This window comes from Xenopus laevis, chromosome 3S (genome assembly GCF_017654675.1).
Source record: "Xenopus laevis strain J_2021 chromosome 3S, Xenopus_laevis_v10.1, whole genome shotgun sequence".
In the NCBI taxonomy this organism is placed as follows: domain Eukaryota; kingdom Metazoa; phylum Chordata; class Amphibia; order Anura; family Pipidae; genus Xenopus; species Xenopus laevis.
Genome location: NC_054376.1, coordinates 51627786 through 51642280, shown reverse-complemented (window position 1 = coordinate 51642280; position 14495 = coordinate 51627786). Strand labels below are relative to the sequence as shown.

Below are 14495 nucleotides of genomic sequence, written 5' to 3'. Positions count from 1 at the left end.
CATAATGCAATTAATAACAGAAAAGAAGTTGGACTGCTAGTCATGTTCAATGCTGCGCTACTTTAATTATATCTGACAAGAAAATGATCTAAGCAGTAAATACATCATGATTTAATCTATACTGTATAGAGGATAGTAACAAATCAATTACACAAAGTTCCTTAAGTAACAGCAGGCACCTAAGTCATCCAATGAAATGAGCTTCCAAATGGGAACAACATTTGAATACTGGATATGTGGGTTTTTGAATAACAGGTATGACTTTTTGACTTGTATGACATGAAAGAGACATAATACAAAGCATAAAATTCTTATTTTGTTCATCCTAAACTTTCTTGTTACTTCAAACATTTCACACAAGTATTTGTATCATGAATAGATTAAAAAAAAAAAAAAACTTACAGAGGACTCTGGATCTGATAACTCATCCAGAAGCTTCCGTGCATCTACAACAGCCTGGTATAGCCTTAAATTTGTCCCATCAGAGGCAACAAAGCAAGCACTGGCAGAATTGCAGTATGTACCTTAATAAATATACATATATTTTTTAAACAAATCTACAAGAAAAGTATGGAACTATTTAAATGCAAAATGAAACATTGATGAATTTGTACAAGAACTTTTATTAAAACACTTACAGGGGAATGTAATAAAAGTCGCAAAGAGCAAAACAATTCGCACCAATAAGACTAAAAATCCACATCTCGCAATGTAATATTGTTCCTTAAACTGTTATTGTATTGCGAATTTTAATTGCGCATTGCAAATTTTAATTGCGCACTCATAAGAAGTGCTTGAAGGTGTCATAATCTTTTGGAGCAAACATAACGACTTTTTCAGTAAGAACTTTTATTACATTGACTGCGCATTGGCGCAAACTATCGGAAGTGGTCGCTAAACAGTTTCCGGGCTCGCATAAGCTATATTAAATTCGAACAAAGCAAAATTTGTTTGCGCAAAGGCATAACTTTTCGCATTGCGAATAGTTTTTCCGTTAGCGATTTTTATTACATTCCCCCGTTAATAGTTTGAATGGAGCCACTGTGATCAAAAAATTGAGCCTAGAGCTGGGAACCAACTGTAACAAATGCTCCTTACCTGATAGACATTGATTCCTATTAATCACAGATAACTGCTAGAAATCGGTTAACTAAGCTTATGCTTTATTGCATAATTGTGTATATTTGCCTTTTATTGTGGCATTGTTAACAATCACTGATGAATTTGTTTAAACTTGCAGATATTATAATTTAAAAAACATGGGGCCAGTGAATGAGCCTTTATGAGATTTTGCATTTAATTGCTGCTGATTTGCCAATACAATACCAATACTAAAATGCATGATATTCCTAAAGATGATGCAAGGGGTTGTTATGAGCACACCTAGCTTAATATGTGAGAAAAGTCACAGAATAAATATACATAAAAAACACACACCTAAGCAGTAACTTGGTATAAGTGTTGGAAGCCATGCCACATTGCAGAAAGCAGCAGTACGCAGAGAATTTATTCGAGCTAGTTCTGAAACTCCCCCACTATATGACAAGGGACCAATTGGATCCACACGCCATAATATAAGTTCACTATAAATAGCATTTGGATCATAAAAGGTTTGAGTAGCAGCATTTCTGAAGTGTTCTCCAGGAAAACCTTTCAAGTTCTTCATAGGATCTGCAACTTTACTGCTCCGTTCCAGCTCCCATGGACTGTCCGTGTCTGGGGTTGTCAGCACATTGTGATGAGATGAAGTTAGCAGCAGAGGTAGAACAGAGTGGCAGGCAAGATCATTTAGGTGGAATCTGTGACCACAATATCTAAACTTGTGAGACACAGTAAGCACAGTGGTAAAGGCTGACTTGTCTGCAAAAGTAACTGCCCACTGATTTAAAGATCCATCAATGTGCTTTGACACCATCATGACTGTTGAAGATTTAACATTCTTATTTAGAAGGTCTCTTGTACAAGTCAATGAATTTACAGCAAAGACGCTGGAGGTCATTTTCTCTTGCTGCAGTGCAGCAGACACAGCCTCCCTGGTTGAGGTAGTACAAGCATACATTATAATGTTTTTGCTTAGAGAGCTGGCATCTCCTGAAGGAAAAGCAACTGGAATCCGAGAAGAAAAAGAGACCTGGAAAAAGAGAACAGACAGTGTGGTAATTTTTATAATTGTAAATAGCTTTATGCTGACAGCTCTGTGCTCCTCCTGGCTAATTTAAAAATGCCCTTGTATGTATATGCATCCATGCAGACCAATATAATGTTTTCTTCATTAGATTAGGAGGTGCAATATAAAATTATAAATTAGCACTAACGTAAAAAGAGAATGTGCAAAAGACAGGATAGAAAACAGGCACTGTATTATTATTTTTGTTTTTATGCTGCCTCTTATGCTAGAATTGTCTTGCCAACTATGTTTTTCCCCACTGACTATCTTTTTTGTACCTTTCTAAGCAAATCATGCAACCCAGCTTAATTAACATGCCCCTCAGAAAACATTTTAAAAGTTGCTAAAATATACCTGAACTTGTCTAAAGATCCCCGGATTGTACTCATCCAAATATTTTACATGCCACACAAGAAAGGTGCCATCAACAGGGTGAATTGTGAACAGCATATCTGCATTTTTATTCCACTCTGAAAGAAGTGTTTCAATTTTGCGGTCCAGTAAATCTGTGGGTAAAGACAATGTAGTGCCAGGTGAAGATGCTTTGGTGCTCAAATCCTTTTCCGCTTCCTCATGCTCAGGAGAGCCTGTAAGTGATCCTCCACCCTCTGGCTCACCTAGAATTAAAGTCTAAATCAGTTTGATTTTATTGCAAAAACAATCACTGGAAACTTGCCAGAAGTTTAATAAAACAGTACAGAAAATATTACTTATAGCCACAGATATCAACCTTACCACTTTGTACTTCATCGTCTTTGGATGGAATAAAAGAGGAAACTCAAATGCAAATAAAGTCACGACTGGCTACAGTTCTATGTTTTCCAAGTACCATCCCAAATTTTGGGAAGCAAACAGGTGTGGTGTAAAGAATGCTTGTTAAAAAATCTTCTGAACTTTTATTCATGAAATGAATTAAAGTCCATTTTAATTTATAAAAAATATCAAAAAACAAAATCAATACAGTGTTCATTTAAGTACAAAATGACTCAGGTGAAAAGTGTAACTGCACAATATACCATGCATACGTGTCTATTATTTACAAGCTTAATCTGTGTAACATAATTTCTGTAATAATTAGCATAAATTGCCTGGATTAATTAAAATAAATTTAAAACAAACGCACAAACCATTATCGAGTTTCATAAGGAGTCCTTCTTCCTCGTCTTCCTCATCACCCTTATCAGTCTGCTGATCAACAATCGTTTTTAAATACTGAACAAACAGTTCAGCTGATAATGTAAAGTGTAATTCCTTATTGTTTAGCCAATGAACAACAAAGCCCCCATAACCCTCCTCTAAATTAAATGCCGTTCCAGCCAAAACAGATGGGATATCTGTAATAAAATATAAGAAAACTCATTAGTACATAATCGTTACATAGAAATATAGAAAGACAAGACTTGCCAGTAGTGAGAGGCAAAATTTTTTACCAGGTTTCGCAGCGAAAAAGACACCAATATACTCCAATGGGAGAAGAAAATAGTTTTGTGTCAAAAAAAATTTGCTGTGTGCCAAAAACAATTTGTTGCCCATAGACTTCAAAGTATTCAAATTTTTCACAGTTTTAAAAATCTTTGGTGAATTGGGTCAGATTCGCCCACCATTACTTGCCAGACCTGCTTGCTCAAAATCTGGAACTTTATTATTATTATGTTCTACAAATGTGCAGTGCAATGATTTACATTAATTTAAATTGATAAAATAAAGCCTCCCCACCCCTAAAAAAGATCATGTTAACTTTCTTAAAGGAACAGTTCAGTGTGAAAATAAAAACTGGGTAAATAAATAGGCTGTGCAAAATAAAAAATGTTTCTAATATAGTTAGTTAGCCAAAAATGTTATGTATAAAGGCTGGAGTGGCTGGATGTGTAACATAATAGGCAGAACACTACTACCTGCTTTTCAGCTCTATGTTGCCACATGGTACATATCTGTTCAGTGAGTTTGCAATTGATCCTCAGTGTGCAGCTCAGATTCAAAAGCAACAGATATGACCTATGTAGCCCCCCCCTCAAGACACTGATTTCTTACTGACTGGTAACCAGGGTAACTAGTCAGTGTAAACCAAGAGAGCTGAAAAGCAGGAAGTAGTGTTCTGCATATTATGTTACACATCCAGCCACTGCAGCCTTTAAACATTTTTGCCTAGCTAACTATATTAGAAACATTTTTATTTTGCGCAACCTATCTATTTACCCAGTTTTTATTTTTATACTGAACAATTCCTTTAATAATAAGCTGCCAAATCAAAAGCCTTATTTGGAATTTTTGTAACCAATATTTTTTTTTTAAATATATACTAAGTATGTGTTTTTGATGATATTTTATACTAAGTACAAAAAATAAAGGTAAGGTAAGATTTTTTTTTTTTTACCTGTGTTTGGATTAATGCTTGCTGCTATATGGAAGTGACACAGTGAGTTAGCGTGGTGTGAAATGTGGCAATGGACATCATGTTGACTTGGCAGTACTTCTGTGTGACTTGCAAGGACAGAAGATCTTCTTCTCCCTCTTCTCAACTGTTTCAAATGGTGAATTGTCTGAATTGAATTAATAAAAAAAATTGGGAAAGTCAAGGACATAAAAAATGTACAATTATGCAACATCACTTATTTACTAATTGGTATACAGAATAGTTAGGGAAAATTGTGAGGTCATGAGGTCTGATTTAAGCTGGAGGATGATTCATATTAAAGTATTATACACATACACACAATAAATATTATACAGACATTTGCCTTCATTTCCAAATGCAAGTAGTGTCCAAAGTGCAAGATCACATGCATTTCCCCACAATACAAAGGTGTCTTCCCATAATTACAGAGCAATTCCAGAGTAATTGCAGCCACGAATAGTGGTTTATTTCCAAAATTAAATAATATAATACCCCACCCAATATTTCTTTAAATACATCTGCATGCTTGGTATGTTAAAAAACATCCATTTATTTAGATATATAAATACATACATGTACATATACATGTAATATAAATACATACATAAAGAATTAGTCTGATGCATGTACCAAATATTGCATCCTTACATATTTGCACCAGAGAGAGCGTCCCTCTGCAGATGTCTAAAAAGTCTTTATAAGCTGTCATGAAGATTTATTTATTTTTTTTAGATTTCCAACTAATGTGCCAAGCTAACCCAAAACAAAAGAAAGAAAATATGCTTTATAAATAACACAAAGTTAAGTATTATATTCTGTAGTAGGTATGCTGAGTAGGTTATGCCTTTTTTTTTTCTTTGAATGACCAGTTTTACCCTAGTCATAATAGTGTTATACATTCAGTACTAAGAATTATATAACACACACCGCTTTGGAGTCAGAATCACTTTGATGAAACGGTTATATAAATTTAAATGGTAAATGTCACAAGCAGTAAAACATTTGTACATTTGTACTTGGGACAAAGCAACTTCTTGATAAAGGCTGGAATGTACTAATAACTCCAGTTTTGTTTTAATTAAATATAGGTAGATTACAGGGGATGTACATATGAGGAAAGAATTTATGGTGTCATCATGATGGCCTTTTCCACATACAGAGATCAATATGAAAAAAAAACTGCAAAGGATAAAGGTGGCAGGGATAAATCTTTAGTTACAGTTTATGTAAATATATTTCAAAACTGCCTTTCATATGAAATATTCTAGCAATGTTAACCATTAGTGATAAAAAAAGAATCCATCAAAGATGGCTGAAATTAATTAACATCATTGCAAAGGTGGCATTATATTATGGTTAAGGGATTTTTAGCTCTGCAATAGCATATACATAAATTGCAAATTTCACCACTAAACTGTACCAACAAAGACATTTGCTTATCACACTTGACCATATAACTGTTAATATACTGTAGCAACTGTTTGCCAAAGAGATGGTCAATTTTCCATACAGATCTTATATAATGTCATAACATCAAAATGAATCTCACCTCAAGTGCATGTTCAATCTTGTCCTTCTGTTTCCCTAAATAGGATAGGCTGCTGCTACAGCTATTTTGCTCAATTATTTGACCTCCAAGCAAACTGTCCTCTGGCAATAAGGTTTCAGCCCAGAGGCGACAAATGCCATCCTGGCAGGATGTAAGGAGCAAATTGCACACAGAAGCCCTGAAAACAAATAAGTTATACGTATTTTACAAGTGACAAAACTTATATAAGAAGGCTATAGTACAGTCTAAACTTTTTTATTCTTGGGTGCCAATAGCATATGCTTACATTAATTAAACACAACAGTAGATATGTTTGGCACATTTATTTGAACCTCTTTCAGATGGCTCTGCATAGTCCCTTAACACAATATTATTATTTGCTGGGGCCAAACAATAGGACAACCCCTGTTTGCCCGATTAGGCCACATATAATTGGTCAACTGTTACTAGTGACCTTGTTAAATGATTGTATGTTCCCAAATTAAGGTCCCCATGTATACAATCTGGCTTTACTATGTGAACCTTTGTTTGCTGGAGAATGTTTTCTTTAAAAAATGTAAGATATCAATCAGTGATGTGCTGAATCAGTAAACGTGTCTTATCCTATGTCTGGTTTAGAATGTATGCTCAGACATTTACACTACAATAAACAGTACAAATCTAAAAAAAACAGGAATTGGTTCAAAATAGATTTAATAATCATCAGATACCATATTTGCTTTAAATCGCACCTTGGCATAAACCTGCTTGTATTCCGCCATGAGAAGCCAATCACTGCCCTTGGATGAGCCAAGTAAACAAAAGAGAAATGCACATCCTTTAAACTTTCCCTCTTTTCATGATATTCTTGAGGTAAGAAAGATGATTTCCAACCAGTAAGTGGATACCAAACTTTTAGCAAACAGTCATCCTGAAGAGAGAAAAACACATTTTCTTGTTTTTCACTAATTGTCTTCATAAATAAATCAGAAAAATAGAAGAGTTTTGAATGTGTTCTTTCTTGGCAGGTGTAAATATGAACTTTATAGATATTACATTTTATAATTATATTTGTTTTGAGTAGGTGTCTGGGAATACCATTCTTTGAGTTGCAAAAACTATAACCACTTGTCTCTGTCCTTTTGAATTCACACAAATAAGATATCTACTTATACAAGGAATGTTGTTTACAATACATATATGCATTAAAAATGAGCCTACAAATATATGTTGGGCAGAGGGGCGCTGACAAAGAAAAATACCTATTAGGTTGCATTTAAAGAAAAATGAAAAATAACATAGAAAGTCCTTAAAAGGGCAATGTGCACCTGTGCATTGACTTTTACTTAATAAACATCCCTATATCTATTGCTATGATGCACACAGAAATTTTTTTTTCAGTTCCCTTTAGCGGCTTTTTCCAAGCGGTTCAAAAGAACTGGAGGCACACAGCAATTTGCATTGTAGGTAGTCAACTAGTCCCCATCTCTTAGCCAGCAGCTTGGCAGACCTGAGAGGAAATAGCAATACAGCTGTATGTCTTTCCTGTGAACGCTGTGCTTATGAAGTATAATGTTAGGACACACTTTTTGCGGTTCTAACATTTTCTGTTTAAAATGCAGGAAAACATTAAATCTAGGGACATAAACTTGGGGATTGACTGGCCTGTGTATGGTGAAAGAGTCTGTTTATCAATCCTTACCATCATGGTTGCACTGACCTCTGATATGATCCTATCATTTGCCAAATCAGGCAAGATAGGATTGTTTGGCAACACTGCCCAAAAGCAGAACTTAGCATAGTACTTACTCCGGTACAGTGCTTTGCAAAAGTATACAGACCTGTAAACAACACTCATTTTACTAAATAACAAATCCTATACATAAATGTTGCGCCCTATACTATTTTTATATTAAAGCATTAAAACACATGTATCTTGCTTTTTAGTTGAACCACAAGTGCTCCTTGTGGTTCAACTAATAAGCAAGATGCATGTGTTTTAATGCTTTAATATAAAATGTATGGTGTCCCACACTATCCATGAACTAGGCAGATCAGTCAGTTCTGGAATTAGGACAACTGAAAATTTCATCCATTGTAAAAAGATGAGGTAGTGAACAGAAGCCACAGATCCTCTGAAATTCCTGTATTCGAATCTTTTATGCTCTACCAAATCCATGTAATACTTCTTTAAAGCTTTCAATTTAAAATTTTTTGTTCACAGATGACCCATATTTTATTAATCTCCAACTTAAATATGTAAATTTGGGTCCAGATTCAGTTCAGGATTCGCTCATCAAAACTGCAGCTAGGATTCGCTGTTCCATAAAATAACTGAATGCTTTTACAAGGCACTTAACATTCAATTTGATATTAAAAGCCCAGGTATTCGAATATTAATCTTCTTTAGGTCAAAAGACATAGCATGCTAGGTTTGTATGTGTGAGTCACAAGTAGAAGCCAACTGTCATCTGAAGCAGAGGCAGCAAACGCCTTCTAGCTGGAAGACTCCAAACAATGCCATCTGTTTCAAAATCATATCGCTGGATTATCTAGATGCTACAAGAACAGTGTGAGGCAAGATTTAAAACAAATACAATTACTTCATACCTTTAATTCCTTATTACACACTTCAGAAAATTGCTCTTATCTCTATATTGCTATAGCTACCATAGTAAATTGCATAACAGCAACAAGCCAGCTTCTACAAATAAAGTTAAAGAATTCATAATGTGCCATAAAAAATGATGCTTCAAAACTGTATCCAATTTAATTTGTGAATAGGTAGCCATATGTGCACCAGCGCCCCAACACAAATTGACAGACACGCCCAGAGCAAGATCACATAAAAGTTTCTGTTTACCAAAACAAACCCTGAATCTGATTTATATGGTCCAAATTAGGCAATTTGCCATGTAGAGCCAACGTAACTGCCACCCACTGGGCAATCACATTTAGCAGCCACCTTACTTATGACCCTACTATCTTTGATGTAAATAACAGAAAGTTACAAAGTACATAAAAACTAAAGGATTGAATAAATTAAAACATAATATTAACATAAAGCCAAGTGCATAATCTAAGGTATTGAAAGGATTTGTAGGGATTACCACTAACAAAGTTTCTGTTTTAAAACATGTTACAGAGAGTCAGTGCATGGGTGACTAAAATCAATCAGTAGATTGATGACATTTCTGGGTACTTCGCTTTACTCTGATTAAAATTAAAAATGCTTTACCTTTCCTGCTGTTGCAAAATATTCACCATCTGGGGACCATTTCATCAGATGCACAGAGACTGCAGTCCTACGAACAAAATATAAAAGATTGAACTGCCTCTGAGTCTTTTTCCCAGTTAAGCAAATCATGTTAACACACATGACCAAACAAATTCATACACATGCACTATTTTCATTAAATGAAGAAGAATTGCTAAAAAAATAAACATTTAAATTAAGACGTGGAATATAAAACTGATTTTATAGAAGAAAATTATAAATTACATTATAAGTACAGGGTTACAACTCCTCCGTTTATGGAAGGCTCTTGGTAAATTTTGCATATTCTTTAAAAGAAAATATAAATCATGATCTTTAGTAGTAAACCATCCTTAAAAAATGTGCTTTACTTAAAGGAGATCTATCATAAAAATAACATGAGTTTCATCTCACTGTAATAAAAAAATTTCGAAATACAATTCTTTGATCATTCTATATATTTATGTATTGTTGGGTCTACACCCTTTGGGTGGGGGTTGCACCCTTTGCCTAGAAGATGTATTAGAGCTCACTCTTTTAAAATAACTAGCTCTGGTTTCTCTGTAAGCAGAGTGTGCCCCAGAGTCAGCGTTATATTGTTAGCTTTGTTATTTGTGTTAGCTCTAAAACCCTCTGCTAGGAAATCAAAATCTGACCCAGACCTCTGCATGACATGTTACTAAGAGAAATATACTGAAGAGTAACTTGATTATTTCATAAATGGAACAGAATGTTTACTTGATTCTATTTAGAAAGTGTCTTGTTTCAGTGAGATGAAGCTTATATTCATTTTTTATTTTGCAATAGATCCCCTTAAAGTCACTTATTTTTAAATAATACAGGCGATTTAAAAGCACTAGCCCTGTGGTCTTGTTCCATTCTATTGTAACTTCTGATATCTTAAATATGTTAAAATATGAGGTACAGTTTAGCATATATTATGCCACTAATGTCCTGTAAATGATATCCTTATAAATGGTAATTAGTGATGCCATCATTTATAATGTTTGCTTATTGAATTTCTGTCACATGACTTACTGAAATGTGTATATCATACAACGCTGCGAAATATGCTGGCGCTATATAAATAAAAGTTAATAATTAATAATAATAAGTGTACTCCCTGTTTAAAAAAAAAATGAGGATATTAGAAGTCACCTTGGAGTTCCATGACATGTAGCACTCAGTCTGCAGGTTTGTGCTTTTACATTGTAATTGAATGACTTATAATCTCCTTATATTTTACACCAGGGGTACTGTATTCAGAATTCATTATGCAGAATCTTTTTCTCACTCCAATTACATGCGTTGTTAAAATAATGGGGGCTATTTATTATTATAAATTAACAATTGGAAGATTTTCTGAGTTGAGCTGAGTTTCAAAAAAACACTTAGCTGTAGGGCGATTTTACGAAAAATAGTAGGTTTCGAGCACAAAATCTGAAAAAAATCTTACGATTCAGATTTCATTTACAATTTAATGTGACTTTTCCCACACAACAAAAATTTGTGAAAATGTATTGATAAATTTGGGGGAAAAGTCAGTGCAGATTTGGTTGGAGTAGTTTACTGAAAAGAGTAAGAACTTTTTGGATTTTCATAAATAACCGCCAATGTGTAATTTATTGTAAAGAATGAGAATGTATGGAATACATACATACATACAAACATAAAAGTTTAATTCACTTAAGCACCACTAGATATATTCAGAAAAGTAACATTTCCAAATGTCTCAACTTACTTGCATTGCCAGATACAATTCCAGTCATTCAGGGCAGGCTGAACTTTATTCTCCATGTCAGGGCTGTCCATATCATCCTCTTCCTCTTCTAGAATGTCACTTGATGGAGGGGCCCATAATTGTAAATAATCAGTAGCTGTTAACAACTGGTTACCTGCAGAAGAGATTAACTAAACAAAATGACTCTACTTTATATTACAAGACGTACTATCAATGTGTACATGGACTTTCATAGTATAAATGAATAAAGGGGGAATGTAATAAACATTGTCAGCAAAACTAAAAAAAAGTAAAGTTGCAAAGCAATAATATTAATTAGACAGATATTGCACTGTAAGGCACAGTAGTATTTTTTGCCAAGTAAAAACGTTTCTAGGTTTAAAAGTAATTTTGCAAAGGAAGTGGAACAGTTAAGGTCACTACAGATATGGTATTATAAGTCTATTCAGCAAGGTTTTTGGAGAAGATGGCTCGCTGAATCTCAAAGGCTGTTTTTGAAAACCTGGTGGCCTATGGTTATAGCATCAAAGCTAGAGTTGATGCAACGTTTTTTCCACGGACATCTCATGGTTTAGGAAACAGTTGTATTTTATATAAACCCCCAGTCATTCAAACTGTCAATATTGCATAAGATTAAGTTGCACTACATGCTTGAAGAAAAAAGGGCAGAATAGATTAAAATGTTAAATTTTTGACACTGCTTAGTCTGCAATTACTCTGAGCAAAAATTTTACTTTAATGTACTGTATTTGTGGTTTGCCAGAATTGTGGATAATAATCAGGCTGGCAATGCAAACTGCACCATATGGAACAAAAAAGGGTAAGGGCTTTTAGCTTTATCAATTCAGCTTACAATTAATTGTTTGCAATTGCAGCTTCCTTTTATATTTGACTTAATTATTCTTCAGTGAATTCTGGAAATTCCAAAAACATTGATCTCTAACATTTCCTCTAGTTTTCTTCACTCCGCCTACACATTCACCTTACATACAAACTGTGGAAGATAATCTAATGTAACCAACCATCATTTGAACAGACAAATGTCCATATAAAACAATGTCAATTGCTCATGCAGAGACAAAATTCCTAGTGTGCCACAGGACAAAATATCATCAAAGACATAAACTGTACCTCATTAAATTATGCTCATGTGAGAAATACAAAAGAACATTTTTTTTTTTTTTAGAAAACATTTTTTTATGGGTGTTAGCAAATCTAATTATTACGTAGCATATTCAACCTATGACCATAGGTATTTAAATTGTTTACATAAAACCAAGCACTAGTCTGACTATCTGATGCTTTCCTGTTATAAGGTCAACCCACCGGCACCAGACAATCTCATGCACAGATAGCTGAAATTCAGTCCAGATTTCCCTGCCCCCATTTTTTTTGAAGAATAAATTAATGAATGGTCATATGGGCATGACTGGACACTGGTCATATGACCTCAGAGCAGAGGTTGAGTGTGTTATGGGCAACACATACTATTTTAAAAATTATAGAGCACATCATCTATGCAAGAAACCATTTTGAAGTTCAGTGATCCATCTCACATGTGCTGTAATGCTTACAAACATTATATAGCACAAGTGAGAAGGCAGTAAGTGCAGAAATAAAAAAATATAAAAAAAGCTATTGGCCATTTTTTGCACTATGCAATGCTGTGTTTGGCCTTCTGCATATGGCTGCAGGCCTCTGTTTATGGCACAACCTTTGGTTCCAGCGCCAACTGTTGTAACAGTGAAGGATCCAAGAGAGGTAGATGAGGGGAGTCACGTAGGCATCTCCTCACCTTGTTATTCAGATGAGCAAGATAGGGAGCGGCAGGACACGCAGCCTGCATCTGGGCTTAGATACATATCATAGCACTGCTCTCTGCATTGAGCACTGGATTTTTCATCTGGTGTACAGTGCAGAACACAACAGGCAGGGGGGTATAAAAATGAGCAGAATGAGCACAAAACATGTGCTCTTCCGCCCCATAGTGCTCTTAAACTTGCACCCTGTAGGGTTAAGTTGGGTGAACAATGAAGGATTTAAATATGGAGGCAGCAATATTTGGATTAACAATTATAGCCGGTTCACTTGGGATTTTTGTTTAAGTATATTGAGGCAGTTTTATGTTTTGTCCTCCTATTAAGTGCAGTCAGGCCTGAATATTTGGGCTGCTATAGCTTAAAGGGATACTGTCATGGGAAAAAAAACATTTCAAAACGAATCAATTAATAGTGCTGCTCCGGCAGAATTCTACACTGAAATCCATTTCTCAAAAGAGCAAACAGATTTTTTTATGTTCAATTTTGAAATCTGACATGGGGCTAGACATATTGTCAATTTCCCAGCTGCCCCAAGTCATGTGACTTGTGCTCTGAGAAACTTCAATCACTCTTTACTGCAAGTTGGAGTGATATCACCCCCTCCCTTTCCCCCCCCAGCAGCCAAACAAAAGAACAATGGGAAGGTAACCAGATAGCAGCTCCCCAACACAAGATAACAGCTGCCTGGTAGATCTAAGAACAGTACTCAATAGTAAAAATCCATGTCCACTGAGACACATTCAGTTACATTGAGAAGGAAAACCAGCAGCCTGCCAGAAAGCATTTCTCTCCTAAAGTGCAGGCACAAGTCACATGACCAGGGGCAGCTGGGAAATCGACAAAATGTCTAGCCCCATGTCAGATATCAAAATTGAATATAAAAAAAATCTGTTTGCTCTTTTGAGAAATGGATTTCACTGCAGAATTATGCTGGAGTAGCACTATTAATTGATGCATTTTGAAAAAAACATGTTTTCCGATGACAGGGTCCCTTTAAGCACCTTTTACAATGAAATACCTGCTCAATACTATCACATGGAACAAACTGAGCAAGAATAGGTTTACCTTGAGGATCCCATGCTAAGTTGTAAGTCACTGAACTCAGGAAAAACTGTCCTGTCCTGAGCCACTGCTTTTTTAGTTGCTGTAAGAGAAGAGAAAAAGTTAGTGAAGAACAATTTCCAGAACCCACCAGCACACCCTGGCCTCTCCAGCATAAGTTGGCCCGGTGCACAGTCAGAAGGGATCGGCAACCCCAATTGTAGTCAGCATAATAGAAGAAAAACTGGCACTCAGAGCTCGATGCATGCGGGCAAAGCCCTGCGTGTTTATTACAATGTAACGTTTCGGGACGGGCCCCTTCGTCAGACAGAGTTAGTGAAGAACACATTGATAATCTACATTCTATATCCATTGTAAATATAAAAATATCTGGAACGGTCCAAATCCTAAGACGGACGAATGGCTAGTGTCAGAGGGTTGATAGTTGTCACCCCCACCCTCTATGACGCCATAACGCTATAAGGCCCAAGGCAGGATGGACTAATGGTCTACTGTGGACAATGGTCAATCATATAGCTTATACTAG

General features: G+C 35.3%; 1 protein-coding gene across 8 annotated transcripts in view; it reads right to left on the bottom strand.

The window, feature by feature from the left end:
* Window positions 1-14495, bottom strand: part of dmxl2.S (Dmx-like 2 S homeolog) — a 78315-nt gene that overhangs the window by 41855 nt on the left and 21965 nt on the right. For all 8 annotated transcript variants that reach the window (XM_041588296.1, XM_018255428.2, XM_041588293.1 and 5 more), the window contains exons 4-13: window positions 13973-14051; window positions 11088-11241; window positions 9329-9395; window positions 6843-7021; window positions 6112-6289; window positions 4542-4707; window positions 3295-3501; window positions 2522-2784; window positions 1438-2131; window positions 403-524 (exon numbers count right to left, since the gene is read on the bottom strand). In XM_041588296.1, coding sequence (XP_041444230.1) covers window positions 403-524; window positions 1438-2131; window positions 2522-2784; window positions 3295-3501; window positions 4542-4707; window positions 6112-6289; window positions 6843-7021; window positions 9329-9395; window positions 11088-11241; window positions 13973-14051 — 2109 coding nt within the window. The remainder of the gene's footprint in view (window positions 1-402; window positions 525-1437; window positions 2132-2521; window positions 2785-3294; window positions 3502-4541; window positions 4708-6111; window positions 6290-6842; window positions 7022-9328; window positions 9396-11087; window positions 11242-13972; window positions 14052-14495) is intronic.